The 16,022-nt window shown below is 48.2% G+C and overlaps 1 protein-coding gene across 1 annotated transcript in view; it reads right to left on the bottom strand.

The window, feature by feature from the left end:
• Positions 1-16,022, bottom strand: part of GRIN2A (glutamate ionotropic receptor NMDA type subunit 2A) — a 520,136-nt gene that overhangs the window by 348,999 nt on the left and 155,115 nt on the right. The window contains exon 2 of the mRNA XM_047839263.1: positions 13,400-13,831. Within this exon, the coding sequence (XP_047695219.1) occupies positions 13,400-13,813 (414 nt within the window). The 5' untranslated portion in view covers positions 13,814-13,831. The remainder of the gene's footprint in view (positions 1-13,399; positions 13,832-16,022) is intronic.

Below are 16,022 nucleotides of genomic sequence, written 5' to 3'. Positions count from 1 at the left end.
CAGTTACCGTCACATTGTCACCCTGCCTTTGCTCTACTAGAGAAAGGAGCAAACCATAGCACCGCATCCCTACTGTTCACCACAAAGCCCGTGACATGAGCACATCCCAGGCCCACCACGACAAGGTTCTCTCTCTTTTCTCCTGGCATACCACAATAGTCAAATCCCACAAAATAATTCTCTGCTGGGAAATCTCACATTTTAAAGCAATTCTTGAAGCAACGCTGATACAGACACAATGGTTGAGCAATGCCTAGTGACTAAGAATGAATAATCGCAGAACTCCCTGCCAGGCTTCAAAATATTTATTATTTTTTAGAAATTCAAATTATTTTACCGTACTTTCTATTGGAATCCATCATTTTCTGATGCTTTCCATTCACACAATGAGAAATATCAAACAGGTTAAGATGTGCAACACCTAGGGATAAAAGTCTGACTAAATTAAGATGCATTCTGCAGCAGGTGCCGTAAAAGAGATGCAAATTAAAATAATGAGATGACGTTTTCACGGAACCAATTAGAATGACTTTTGTTTCAAGTGTGGGCCAGAGTTAGGTGAGGGAGCTACTTTCACATAGCTATCCGAAGTGTCCAGTGGTCCAATCCTTCTGGAAACCAATTAGCAGCATGTATCAGGAACCTTAAAATTCTTCGCGCACAGTGGCCCGGCGATTTCAGACGTAGGAATCAATTCAAAACCAGTAATCTGCAACTCAGACGTTTTATTATAAAGCTCTTGAGCTGAGGCGTTGTGTTTAACAGCAACGAATGTGAAGAAAGCTAAATCATCAAGGAAATCATGATGTGTCCACAGAATGGAAAAGGTGGCAGGTAAGAACGCTTACAAATAATCTGTAATGCTAGTGATAGAATGTAAAGTAAATTAGAAGCTATACATGAAATTATGTAACCGATATGTATCTGTGTTTGTACAGCAGGCAAAGAAGACTAGAAGAAAAAAAAAACGACTAGAAGGAAATCCACGAAAACGGCAACGGTAGCTGTGACGTCCAAGGTGATTTTCATTTTCTTTATACGTCTTTCAATCTCTCACGTCTTCTAAATTGTACACTTGTTAGATTACTTTCATGTTAGCTGAGGTTTTTTTTTTTTTATGAGTTGTGGGGTTTTTTAACGTTTATTTATTTTCAGAGAGAGGAAGCAAGCAGGGCAAGGAGAGAGAGAATCCCAAGCAGGCTCCGCATTGTCAGCACGGAGCCCGATATGAGGCTGGACCCACGAACCGTGACATCAGGACCTGAGCCCAAACGACAGCACTACGCGGGCGCCCCAGCTGAGGTTCTGTCTTTTAACAGTCTGTAAAATCCTCATCCTTTGGAGATACACGCTGACGTATTTGTAGATGAAATAGAACAATATCTGGGATTCGCTTTAAAACGATCCAGCTGTGGGGCTGGACGTGAAACCAGAACGGTCATGCGTCAAAGCCAGGTGACGGGGACGTGAGGGCTCACGCTATTGTCTCTACTTGGGGACGTGTTTGAAATTCTTCACGGTAAAAGTATTTCTTTGAAGGCTACCAAAGGGTGTCACAAAGGAACGAAGAAAATAAGGAAACACCAACAGAAACAAAAAGCACCAATGAGCCAAGGCAAAATCAACAGCCATCAACCAAAGTGCACCTGGACCGTGAAGCTCGGCCTTCACCCAGGGGCTGCCTTTTTCAGAATCCCGCTGGCAGAAACCATGCCTATCACCGAGCACCAGAGCCGTGGCCAGCGGGTCGGTTTCTAGAGCTCCACATCCTGTCCTCTCTCCCCGTGCTGTGGCTCTATTCACCCGAGTCAACCAAAACCACGTTCCTCAGCCCTACAAATATCTTAGCTTTAAAACAATTTGCCTAGAAAATACATTGTTGTTTTTCAGCCCGAGGACTACAGACATGCAAGATGACAGGGATTTCAAATGCCACTCACTCTTTCTGGCTACAGTTTCCTAATTTGGAAGAGGCAAGATACAGCAGGAGACATTCAGCCATTTGTGACAACAAAACAGAGATCGGCAAAAAGCTCAATGTTTTGATTGTGAGAACTGCCATCCAGAGGAAAATTCAGGAGCTACCAAAACCACACTCAAGCCTGGCAGCTCGGTGGAACACGTTAAGGGGAAGGAAAGGCCTAGACTGTAGGCCGGCACCTGGGCCTCCGTGAGCCAGCCTCCTCTCCTCTCTGCGGCTTGTCCACTGCAGCCACGGATGTGACCTGCAGGGGCAGACACATGGGATGCCAGCCTCTTCTGGCCAGGAGTTCTCGAATGCAAATCGAGCCCAGATTTGACCTTCTAGCACCTTCTCTGACAAGCTCCCACCCTCACGCCTCTGGATGAGGTGCCCCTCTGCTGTGTTCCCCAGCCCCCCTGGAGCTACCCCAATCACAGACACACCACTCTGGGCTTTAATTGCCAGTCTCCTCCAGCTAGATGCACATCAGAGCAAATCTGATCACTGATATATCTACAGAACATTTTGGGACAGGATACAGGCTCCATAAACGTTTGAAGAATGAACATATTTATAAACCAATAAACCAATAAATAAATAAATTCCAAGGAGGTCTACGAATGAGTTTCAGGGGACCTGTGAACCCCTAACAATTGCACATAATATTGAATGCATGTTTAGGAATGGGCATCCCTCTGGGGGGGGGGGGGTCCATACCTCCTATTAGTGTATGAAATGATCGTGACTCCCCAGCGGGCTCACCCCAGATTGTCTTAAATTTCTTGGGTGAGTATGTGGGCCTGGCTTTAAGGTGTCAGTGATTTGCACAAGTCACCTTAAATTCTAGAATGAATTTTTATTTTGTTTTGGAGAAACAAGCACAGTTGGGGACCAATGGAAAATGATTAAACCTCTTTTTTGTTAAGTCAGTGAGACTTAAGAAGAAAAGATCCTTGTTAACATACCAATAGCCTGCAAAAGTTACAAATGGAAACAAACTACAACTCCCATTTCATATTCTTCCTCTTTGAACCGGTGACCTGGTCACCCCTTCGGAGAGGGGCACGTGTGTGAGGACCTTCCATGCATGCATTGAGCATTCTTTCTCTGAATTCTATATTGTATTCCTTGGATTTTTTTTTTACTCTAGTTCTAATAAATAAATAATTTGAATATACCCATTTCCATCGTATGGAATGCTGTAACATTTGAACGCAAAGACAACGCTTTTGCAAACCAATTCTGGATTTTGTTTCTTCCTGGGACATGTGAAGGAAGAACAAAGGACGTGCCCAACAGTGGATGAGCACCCAGAGCCACTGCTGCCCTAAGGAAATGCTCAAAATGCAGGGGGTACAGCAGACAAGAGAGAAAGATTTGGCAACTGGAAATTCAGAGAGGGTTCTGGCTCTCTCTTTAGAATATGAACATATTCTTACAATAACGTGTGCAAAAACGTGAATATACTTTCATAAGTAATCATGATTAACTGGGTGTGGTTCTAAACCGCCCCCCCCCCCCCAATTTGGAGATCACTGGCAATTATTCTAAACATCATCTCTGGTAGCTGTGCTTCTTAGCCAAAAACATTCCCACTAGTAAATATGACGCCGGCTGACCTACTTATGTTTATATTTATATATGTGTGTGTGAGTTGATATATACATAGGTTTTCTGCTTTTCAAATACTGTCTACCCTTCAGGATGATGTAAAGTCCTTTGGAGATTTGAGGTGATGATGCCAGGATCATAAATTCCTCCCCCAAGCCGGGCAAGTTTATACTGAATTACTCACACGCTTGCAGAAAGTGAGGATGTTGGTTTTCAGCCAAATCCAAGGGCCTAAAGTACCAGGACTTGGGGATTTAAAAAACAAAAAAACAAAAACAACAAAAAAAAAAAACCCACAAGGATTTGAGAGGTGCAGAGCTTCTGAGTTAGAAAGAACCTCAGAGGTGACCCCATCCAATTATTCTCCAACCATTGCGGTCTTCGGTCACAGACCTAATTGCCAAAGCTTATCTTACCATATGTCATTTAGATCCTACACAACCCTGAAGGCCCTTCCTCTGGACACACTGTCGTTGTTCAATATCTGTCTTTAAATATTATCCCCCCACCACCCGATCCCTGCCAAAATAAGTCTATGGATCATGGTGTTTGTGTGGCTGGAGAGATCATCAGTTATACCACTCAGCCATTGGTCCTATGCTTCTGCTAACAGAAGCAAATTTTGCTTCATTGGCAATTATCCATTCTTGGCGAAGAATCTTGATTGTTAATCTCTATCAGTGATGTTCAAGGGGAGGCATGTGACCCAGTTCTGGCCAATGAAATGTAAGGGGAAGTCAATTCTAACAGAAGAGGAGAGGGCCTAGAAGAAAGCTTCTTTTCTCCCTCCTTTTTCTTCCCATTTTAAATGCTGGCATGTGAAGATGTGATGGCTGGAACAGAAGCAGCCATCCTGTGACCAAGAGGAAACAGCAAATAGAGGCAAAATAGAAAAATGGAAAGGACCTGAATCCTTGGTGGGTTACCGAATCACTAAATCATATCTGGGACTCCTTGTTAAATAAAAAAAAAAAAAAAAAAACAACAACAAAAAACTACCTGTCTTAATTGTTTAAGCCATCATCGGTCAAACATTCTGTTATTTGCAGCTGAAAGCACCAGTAACAACAGAAAAGGTATAATGCAGCTATCACCTCCCTTGATTTGGACATTATATTTCTAGAAATATGGACTTCACTTTTTCTAAGAGCCATATCACTACTTATAATCTGCTGAGCATCGAGTGCAAAACAAACAAGCAAATAAACACAACCCCTGTGACTGGAGACCGTAATCTCAAACGCTTCAGACACCACACAATTAACATAAATGTGTGAATCTGGATGGATGTCAGATAACAGGGAGCAAGGACATTAAAATGCAGGCATTTTAAAGACCTTATTAGTAAAATAAAATACTAATGCATTTATGAGGCTGATCCAGTAGGCAGTCCACCAGTGCATGACTCTTGCGAAAACCATCCTCAAATTGGAGAGCTACATCTCCCCCCTTCCTATGAGAAAGTGCCATTTCTTCTTAAATCCTCCAATGTAGTCGGTAGTATCTGACTCTATCTCTTCAATCCGGAAAGACAGTTCTGAGTTTTAAGTCCATCACCCAACATCTTAATCAATTTAGTTAACCAAAATATTAACATCGAAGTCCACTGTCCCTCTTGAATGTAAGCCCCTTCCCTAACCCTAATGGAGTCCCAGTCATTAACTTGAGAAGGCAGTAAGAGCAAAAGAACAGTGGATAAGGATTCTCTAATCAAATACCTTTGGGGCTGCCAGGTTCCCCAGGCTGTCACCGAGTTACTTAATCCTTGGCAGAGACCAAATGAGAGACTGTATCTGTCCACAACCTAAAGCCCTAAGCCCAGCGCAAATACATAGTCTCGTCGGTGGAGTTATTTACTGCAAGGCTCACGGAGACAGTCTCCTGTGGTGGTCATTTTCACCCTGGCCACATCTGATCTTCAGTTTGCCAGGATAAAGCCCACGGCAAATTCGAAGAACTAAAAGCCCCTGGTTGTCCCAGGAAACTCATATTCCCATTCATGTTCATATTAAGGCAATATGAACCGTCTCAGGTTGGACTCTCCACTTCTAACACTTCTGTGGGATTCGTCCCCCGTTTCTTGCAGGGGTTACCGTCACATCGCCACACGACCCTTCATCACTTTTTCTGGTGGTGAAAAAAATGCAAGTGCATTGGACACAAATAAAAAATGACATGATATAGACACAATAACAAAAGTGTTCCTGTAATAATTATTTATTACGAGCCAAGCACTGAGCTACCTGTTATCTCATTTAAATCTTACAGCTCCATGAAGTACATACTCTTTCTGTCCCCTTTTTAAAAACAAAGACATCGAAGCCAGGCTGGGGTCAGAAACAAACAGTGAGGACACTGAGACTCAGAGCCATTAAGAAGCTTTCTCATGATCAGCCAGCTGGTAAGTGAAAGCCTGAATTTAAACACAGACAACCAAACTCAAGGTTCAATTTATCAACCACGCTATAATGACATTAACAAAATTTTTTTAATGTTTATTCATTTTTTGAGAGACAGAGAGAGACAGAGTGTGAGCAGGGGAGGGGCAGAGAGAGAGGGAGACACAGAATCCGAAGCAGGCTCCGGGCTCTGAGCCGTCAGCACAGAGCCCCATGCGGGGCTCGAACCCACAGACTGTGAGATCACGACCTGAGCTGAAGTCAGCCGCTTAACCGATTGAGCCACCCAGGCGCCCCAGTATAATGACATTTTTTAAAAAGACTGAAATAGCAGGAGTCCACCACTCAAAGATAACCACGGCTCACATTTTGACAGGTCTCTTGCCAGTCTTTCCTTGAAGGTGGTAAAATTTTCAGAGCTGGAAGAGGCCTCAGAGATAGTATCACCCTAAACGTCATTTCACAGGAAAGCCTAAGGACCAGCAAGGTGAAGGGCCTTTCTCCGGGTCACACTGCTATTTCGAAATGGAATTCAGGTCCTCGGACCCTCTGTCCAAGGTTTTCAGGGGCCTTTGACTCAAGTTGGTTGGTAGTGGCTTCCTCGAGTACCGTGTTGAGAAGGATTTAAGGTCCTTAAAGATTTAAGGCTCAGGAGATCAGCGATGGCAGCAGTAAACACAGCAGCACAGATATATGCACATCATGAGTTTGCCACTTGCCAAGGAACAGCCCTAGGGAGAGAAGCGGAGTGCCCAGGAAAGGCTTTCTTAATAAAGACCAGCTATATTCTTCACCTACACCAGGGTCTCAAACCCCAGCGCCTTCAGGGATGAGGTTCTAGCATGAATGAGGGAAGTGGGCAAGCAGAGGACTGAACATGGGAAGAGCGCCAGCCCTAAGAGGGTAAAGGTGCTATTCACCTCCAGCCGCCTGTTGCCTGCTGAGGGGAAGGGCGGGGCCCATGTTGCCAGGCCTTCTGAATTCTTGCAGTGAAGCATGAAATTTGGATTTTTAAAAATGTGAGGTCTCCGGGGCGCCTGGGTGGCTCAGTCGGTTAAGCGTCCAACTTTGGTTCAGGTCATGATCTCATTGTCAGCGGGTTCGAGCCCCGCGTCGGGCTCTGTGCTGATAGCTGTGAGCCTGGAGCCTGCTTCGGACTCTGTCTCCCTCTCTCTCTGCCCTCCCCCCGCTTAGGTTCGCCCCCTCTCTCTCTCTCTCTCAAAAACAAACATTAAAAAAAATTTTAACTGTGATGTCTCCTAACTTTAAGGCTGGCAACGAATCCAAATCTGAAAAAAAAAACAGGGAGTGAAGAACAAAGAAAACCCACGAGCTAACAACATTATAACTGCTCGTTTTCACTATGGGCTTACCAGAAGCCATCATTCTGCACTGCAAACCCAAGATGCTATTTCTATGTCTTTCTCCCTCTCTTTCTTTCTGCCTCCCTCCTTCCCTCCCAGCCCCTTGATCCCTTCCATCGCTCCAGCTAGAGAAGCCTTTCCCACCTGGGGCTACCAAAAAGAACATCAACACTGTACCTTCCAAACCCACCAGAACACAGCAGCCAAGAGTCCAAGCGATTACCAATGACCCCCAAGGGCCACTTGGAAGGTGAGTCATGCCTCTCGGGGTGATGCCTTTTCCTCTCCAATGACTTATGGAAGGAGGGGTAGATGATTGCATCTGATATGCCTCATCGCAAAGGCTCAAGATAGGCCTCCTCACTCTCTCAGGAACTACCCAAAGCCTCCATAGCAGGAGCTGAGTGGGTTCCACCAACATTCTGATGTGCACGTCTACCCTTCCCATGAGCTTTGAGGGTCTCACTCATAGCCTAACTCTGGAGGTGCCCGGTTACAAGAGAAAGTCCCACTTCCGGCTAATGACCTATTACTCAGCCGCACTACCTGGGCCTTTTGTACGGAACACCCCCAATTTCTGTTAATCCCAAGGATGGCTAGTAATTATCTGCCCACTAGAAAGAAGAGGAGACTGACACACACCTATGAGATCAGTCGGCAAGTAGGGAACAAACATTGCATGGGAAACCACAGCGTGGTAAGTTCATCTGGAGACTGCAGCAAGCTGGCATTGGAACCAGGGACTTGATTCATTCAATCAACAAACATTTGCCAAGAAACAAACGCAAAGGGCGAGATCAGCACAAGGTGCTGAAAAGAACACACACGCGAACCAGAAATAAACCTTAATAAAGGTGGAAAATAGAAATATTAGTCACAATGACTGTGGTATAAACAGAATACTCCGCAGCCTTTTAAAATCATGTTTGAGAAGTCTATTTTATTAAATAGGATTTAAAGGGAAAATTCCACAAATACATAATCAAGCTTGAAAAAAAAAAATGAAAGCAGGTTGTGAAATATAACTGGGTCAAAATCAGAGTGAACACACTCAGTAATTCCTCCCCTGCTCCTAAGATGCAGAATTTATAGATAAACCTTTAGATGTTTTAAATTTTACATAATACTGCTTGGAAATAAGACAAGGGAATCACGAATTAAAAATAAAGAGGACTCTCTAAAAATAAATGAATCAGAAGATAGGACTCTACAATCTCAAGCAGGACTCAAAGTCACATGGTTCATGGGGGATGGGTCCAATATGAGCCAAGGAAGCAGAGGTCCCAACATCTACCCAGGGAATTAGAGGCAAAACTGGACTCAGAATCATCCTTCCAGGAGTCACAGTCAAAAAGGATGCCTCCGTCTGTGCCAAGGAGCAAAAATGAAGCAACTTACATGAGCCTGGGACCCAAGCGGGCACCATAGGATATACAGAGCAGAGAAAGAGCTCTGAGTTGAGCTGTTGACATGAGCTCTAGTTGAAAAGCACATATACCCTTGCAGACATAGGGCAGAAGATATCATAAAATCACCTTGAAAATAAGTTCACAAACAAAACACATGAGGACATAGGAGACATTAGTGAACACATGAGGACATCCAATGATCAATCTGCAAAATGAAAGAATTCATATCTGAAGAAACAAAGATGCTAGAGCAATCAGAGAAGGACTTCGCGGTATTTTTTTTTTAATCCTCAAAGGGATAGAGGAAGAATTTACATTCACAAAGTAAAAAGAGGGTTTTTAAAATAAAATAGAGAAGCAGGAAGGTATAAAAAGGGGCCAATTATTTATCTTGGAAATACGGTGAACATTTGAAATTAAAAGCTCAACAGACAGGTAAAATAATAGACAAGATACAAATAAAAAGAGCTGGTTAAGGCAAAATAATAAACCAGATACAAGTAAGAGTTGGTCAGGGCGCCTGGGTGGCGCAGTCGGTTAAGCGTCCAACTTCAGCCAGGTCACGATCTCGCGGTCCGTGAGTTCGAGCCCCGCGTCAAGCTCTGGGCTGATGGCTCCGAGCCTGGAGCTTGTTTCCGATTCTGTGTCTCCCTCTCTCTCTGCCCCTCCCCTGTTCATGCTCTGTCTCTCTCTGTCCCAAAAATAAATAAATGTTGAAAAAAAAATTTAAAAAAAAACAAAAAACAAAAAAACAAGTAAGAGTTGGTTAACTGGAGTACAGAACTGGAGAGACCTCCTCGAACATAACACAGAGAGATAGAGAACTGAAAAAAAATGTTTAAGATACATGGAGAAACTACATACGGAGAGAACAGAGAAAATACTAGACAGGAAACAGCCAACAGATAATGGCTGAGATTTTTCCACAATTAAAGAAAAACCTGAATCTTATGACTAAAAAAAGCCCACAGAGTGCCAAGTACAAAAACAAAACAAAAACAAAACATATATACAGCATAATCCTCAACTGATAACTAACTGAATACAGCTTAGAAGAAAGAGACCCTCATGTCCAACAGTGGCTGGCTGCTCCTGGTGACAGGACTTAGAGGGAAGAACTTTATTTTCCTCTTTAAAGGTTAATGTATTTTCTAAACGCTCTCCGGTGAAATGACATTATTTTTATAAACTGTGGAAGAGTAGTAGTCATTGTTTCAAATACACATAAACACACTTTTTAAAAAGACTGTCCTCAAGGAACTTCCACTCGAGTAGAAGAGATGAGGTATGGATCGACACAACATAGAAAGTCCACGCAGTAAGCGACATGGCTAGATGTAGCTAAAATCTAAACCTTGTCTTTTCCCCCATGGACTTGCTAGAAATAGAAAGGGAGGAGGAGGTGAGGGCACTGAGCAGAAACATGAAGGTCTAACGCACAAGCCTGATTTATTAGGGGCTATTGCTGCAACCAGAGTTGCGTTCCATTTGGAGGGGATCAAAGTGGCCAAACCAAGATACAATTAGAACTTTATCTACATCAAACATTATTTTCACCTCTACTTGAATTATATTTCAGGACCACCCATTGATAAAAGCAAAAATTAACATCTCTACTGTAAATAAACATCACACAAATCTGCCACTTAACACATTTCAGTTATTAGAAGGCTTTGTTCTTTCTCACACGGGTCAGGTAGACTGAGGGAAAGGTAAAAATGGGAGGGCGGGGGCATGTTGAATTTAACTGATAATCAAGTTAAATACCATTCTTACCCACAGGGGCACTATCAACTATCGTGCTGCCAATTTGGAAGTGAAAACAACACAGGTACGTTCTGGGCTTTACCAAATGAACATCATCTTAGCAGGGAGACAGAAAGGCCTGTTCAGTCTGGGGAGATTCAGACTTTGAGGCCGTAACGCTGTTGGCACACTCAACCAAGCAAGGTGGAGTTTTAGGCAACATCTCATGGCTGCCTCTTCAGAGCCAAACTGCACTCGGCGTTCAGCTCCAAAGGAAACAGGCAGCAAAGGCACAAGCCAGAGAGATGTGCTACTAATCTGGAAGAAAGGGCTGTTCCCATCTCAGATTATCTCTTTCTTTGTTTTAAGACATTCAGGTTTCTCAAAATGCCACTCTTTACCCACCCCCACCCAACATCACCTGCACATCCCACGTGTGGGGCCCAACATGTACCCCAACATTATCTCCACTCCCTTCTTGGATTCCCTGCCATCAAGACCAACTTGGCCAGCCCTGACAATTCCCTTCACAATTTTTGAACCAATGGACTTTTTCATTCCTCTCCCAACACCACCTCGTAAATCTCTCTCTTAACGGGACTTCTCTGAAAACGTCCTTTCTTATCTTCCTCTTGCATTTCCGGATTCCCTTTTTCTCCTTTACTCCGAAGTGGGGCCACACTCTTGCCCAATCCCCAGAAGGTGGTTTCCTTTGATAGGAGACGAGGATACGTCCACCCTCACCCTCCCAACTCCCTTTCTCTCGGCCCTTTAAGGGAGGAGCAGCCGCGGGTCCAGTTGGTCAGAGCCTGGCGTTCACAGTGGACAGGGTCGCCATCTACCAAATGGGTGCTCAACTCTGAGCTCACTCCCTGTTCCTACTTATTTGCCCACAGTCAGATGGATAAAATCAGGTAAGAGCCTGAGCCACAGACCTGCCAGATCAGACCTCCCAGACTCAAGACACCGTCTCTAAGTCAGATTACAACAGATTTCTCCATTGATGGGGCTGGGCCCTAGTCAATCCATAAATTTCACTTTCCACATGGCAGTACTATCTTTCGTGTGCTGCTTTTTTGGTCAAAACTTCAGAAGGGAGGTGGGATCAGGGGTGATATTTAGATCCCCAAATCACCAACCCCCTGCCAGAAACTACAGTTCTCATTCATGCCTTCATCAGAGGACTGGTCAGTCCTTATGCACGAGCCCTGGGCTCTGATTCACTGCACCTCTCCATGGCTCACTATCTCCTATAAAATGAGATTAATTCCTTGACCCTCCTGAAGTTAAGATGACAAAATTAAAGGACAGGCTTAATTTGCTGGAAAGTGAGATCACAGCTTGAGACCAGAAGACCAAGATCTAGTCCCATCACCCACTGTGTGGCCTCAGCCAAGTCTTTAACTGCCCGTGCCACCAACCCCCCCCCCCCCCCACCGCTATGCCTCAGGTACTTCATCTGAAAGTTGCAGGATGCTCTAGGAGACTCCAAGACCTTCTCCAGTTCATACACTGGTGGCAGGGCACAGCTGTTCCCTACTTCGTCTTTTTTTAATCCCAGAAAGGAGCTCCCCAAAACAGAGAGGTGGCTGGGAAAATGCTCGACCGCACGGAGGAATTCTGCTAGACTGCAAGGCATTTCAAATGAATGTTTAATAAGATACTGCATTGGTTGTATACTTCGGCTGAATGTGCTGCAGCCCAGGAGACCTGAAAGAATTAATACAGTTCCCAAAGGAGCTGGTGGGAATTGCTGAGGCAGAGGCAGAATCTGATTTGATGAATATAAAAGTGCTTTGAGAGCGTCAGAAGGAAAGTGCTCTGACAAATGTCTGTTTGTTCCATTAGCATGTCTCCCGCTATTTAAGGAACACATTCCAAGGAGGTCTCGGGACTGGGGACCACAGCACACAAGGGCACGCTCCCTCTCCCTCCCACCCCCCTGCTTCCGACCCCATCTGAGGCCCTTCCTGGGGCTTAGAGATACAGTGCACCCACGACTCCAGTTTTTTCTCCTTCCTCACTGTGCTTCTCCCTTCTGATCCTCAAACCAGGCCCTCATAACATCTCACCCAACCTTAAAGTCTCTCCTCTTCCCCAAACCAACACTCTCGGATGGTTCGCAGAATAACCTTCTCTCCCATCCTAAACCAAGAGATGTGGGCACACCTTCTTTCGTTCAGACACTATCCAAGTTCATACCAAAACCCATCCTTGGGAAGCAACCCCTCCATCTGACATTCTGGGCGCCCCTGACAGCCCCACCCAGGAAACATGTAGGAAAATGCCAGGCCCTCCATACTCAGGGTCTAGAGTTAGTTGTCTCCACTCGCACCCACTCCTTAGAGGAATGCTCTGCTGTGCGCCTGCACGGGACTTCTCAAACTCTCCGCCCCTCTTCCCCCAAATGCGGAGTCTGTGGAAGCATATTTCTCTGCCCTTTTGCGTTTTACCTAAAGACTATGCGTTTTATTCCATAACATAGCCACGTTTCAGCTTTTTGAAAATAGTTTTAGTTGCTTACCGCAAAGGGGGAAAATGGACACTTTTCCACAAGTCAGGTAAAAGTGACATTCTAGAAATATGAGCTGGAGGGTTTCAAGTGTCCCCAAGCTCACCTCTGTGCACTATCTGGAAACCTCCAAGCATTCCACCACTTCCTCACAGATCTGCATTCACTGAGTTCTCCCTGGCATACCCAAAGTGCCTGAGACCCTCAGAACCAAGGCAGAAAGCGTTTCCATTCATTTCTGGGCTGGAAAGGCAAAACCTGGCTTTCACCAGAGCCAGTGGCCACGACCCTCTCTCAGATCAAAACAGATGCCAGAGGCTCCCCAAGACCTGTGGTGGCTGTGGTATGATCAGCATACTCCCGGGGCCTGGCAGCCTATCACCTCTCCCACTTACCTTGTCAGCCATGATCATAGATGCGCCCCCGTGGATGCCCAGGATGGGGATGAAAGTCTGCGAAGAGATAAAATCCAGCATCTGAGCCACGGCCTCCTGGTCGGTGTCGTCCCCAAACACAAGGCCATGGATGCGCGCCCCAGACATGAGGTCGCACACATGTGTGATGAGGCTCTTGGGGTCCGTGCGGTTCATCAGCAGGGCCACCACGTTCACGTCCAGGGGCAACCCTGCTGCCTGCTCGGGGCCCCACAGGTTTCGCAGTTCGCGCTCCGTCACGTCGTGGCTGTGACCCAGCAGCACCGCAATGTTCAGCGCCGGGGGACCCTTCTCCGCCGCCGCACCCTGCGCCGGACCGCGCCAGACCAGAAGGGCCGGCAGCACCAGCAGGGTCCAATAACCCAGTCTGCCCATAGTCGCCACTTACGGTCCCTGCAAGGCGGAGAGGGAGAGTCAGGGCCGCGGGGAGCAAAGGTTCCAGAGGAAAGGGATTAGAGACCCAGCCCCTTGCTCTAGGAGCCGGGTATACAGCCCATCCCCAGCGCGAGCTGACAGAGTCACTGACTCCATTCCCCATTCCTGCCGCCATCCACATCCCTCCACCCAGCTCTATCCACAACTCCAATCGGAGCTAAGTCTCCATCACTATCCCTAAACCCATTTTTGCATCCAGCCTCCGTCTCATCCCCTGTCTCCAGCCTCCTCTCCATACCCAACTCTGCCCACGTTTCCCACCACACCCCCAAGTTAGCCGTGGACCACAGCCCCTGAGCGTAGGCGCACAGAGCAAACCCTCCACCCACCCCTCTCCCACCCGACTAGTTCAGACCAAGTTACCGACCCCGCCCCCTGCTCAAGGGAGCCAACTACAAAGCAGCCCCCGCGTGCGGAGGCGGTGCTGAGACTCCGCAGCCCTGCTCCCGCGCTGTGCTAGATGACTGACCCCGCCCCCTCTGAATCCTCCCGGTACAGCACAGACCTGGCTCCACGCGGCACGCGCTGCAGACCCCACTCCTCTCCTGCAGGGTGGCCCCCACCAAGTTCACGGGAGTGCAGACATTCACCCGTGCGCCCCAGGCGCGTGGGGGAAATTGGGCTCCCCCACCTGCGCGGGGGTACAGTGAAGCGATTTCCACTCAACTGCAAGCGAGCCCCAGGACCCGCCCCCTACACACACACACACACACACACACACACACACACACACACGCCCTCTCTCATGCGCGCCGCGTGCAATGCAGAATCCCAGAGCGGAGAGCAGGCGCTTCCACCCGTGGGCCGGCGCGTGGGAGCTGGCAGGGAACTGCGTGGGGGGAAAGGTAGGCTCCTAAGCGGCTCTCCGACGGACACGAACTGTACAGACCCTCCCGAGGCTTTCCACTACAGGTCCTGTTACCAAGTCTTAGATGCATGTGGGTAGTGGGCTGCACAACCTGACAGGCACGCGCGCCGTTCTGCGCACAGCCGCAGGCCGCTGTGGCGGTGCCCACGGCCCACGGCCATCCGGAGTCCACACACGTCCTCAGTCGGTGCACACACATGTATCGCGCCAGGTGCACAACTGCGCGTGCCTGCAAATACCAGCACAGTCGTGCACGCGTGCACAGGCGCGCGCCCCTCGGGCCCGGCGCTGCTGGAGCCAGGGGAAGTTAGGGAGAACTCGTTCTGGCCGAGGCACTCTTAGGGTGAGCACAGCAGAGCGCGGAGCCGCAGCGCCCCCTGGTGCTCCTCCCGCGCCTCGCTACAGATAATCCCTCTCCCGCTTCCTCTCTCCCCTCTCTCTCCTGTTCCTTCTCCCGCTCTCGGTCTCTCTCCGGTTGAGTCTTCCTCTTCCCAGGCCGGCCGAGCCCAGGTCTCCCGCTGGGACGTACCTGTAGCCGGAGAAGGTCGAGGATGCAGTGGGGCGCGCTGCGCGCACGAGCATCTCGGCCGCCTCAGCAGCCACCGGGTTTAGCGGGTTTCCGCATGCTGCGGCCCCCGCGCGCTCCCCTGGCTGTCCCGCGCTGTCTGCATCGCCCCCACGGGGGGCGGCTATCCCAGCCGGAGGCTCTGCAGCAGGGCTCTACCGGGGTGGAGAAGAGACGGAGACGCTGGGTCAGCCCGCGGGCAGGAGAAAGGGGACTGGGGGGCAGGCTGCAGTCTGCAATGCTCACAGCCCCCTGTGCGCACAGGGGGCTCGACCGAAGAGGGGGAGCTGAAGCTCCATGCCCAAGACCCCCTGTGCGGATCCCCAGACCCCGTGGTCGATATGGAGAGCTCCGCTCCTGGGCGCACAGGAGAACCCGAGCCCCAGGTTCGCCACGCACGAGAAGCTAACTGGGCATCTCCACCCTCACCCCCTACCACCTCCCCGGCGCCGGCTGCTGGCAGTTGTTCGGCCAGGAGCTGCTGAGCGAGGGGGGGTAGGGAGAGAAAGAGGAGGGAATGGAGGGGGGTGGCTGGCTGAGTTTGCGATGAGCCGGCAGGAGAGGGGGAGGGAAGGACTCGGGCTCCCGCGATCCCGGATCCCCGAAGGAGGTGCGATCATTCCCACGCAACGACCCTCTTGCGGTCCTGCCGCCCCCTCCTATCCAGGCCTCCCACCACCTTTTCCCCCAAAGGGGCCTCCCAGGCCCCGCGTCCC

The sequence above is a fragment of the Prionailurus viverrinus genome, chromosome E3 (genome assembly GCF_022837055.1).
Source record: "Prionailurus viverrinus isolate Anna chromosome E3, UM_Priviv_1.0, whole genome shotgun sequence".
Lineage (NCBI taxonomy): Eukaryota > Metazoa > Chordata > Mammalia > Carnivora > Felidae > Prionailurus > Prionailurus viverrinus.
Note: the sequence above shows the minus strand (reverse complement) of the source record. Positions and strands in the feature narration are given on the sequence as shown.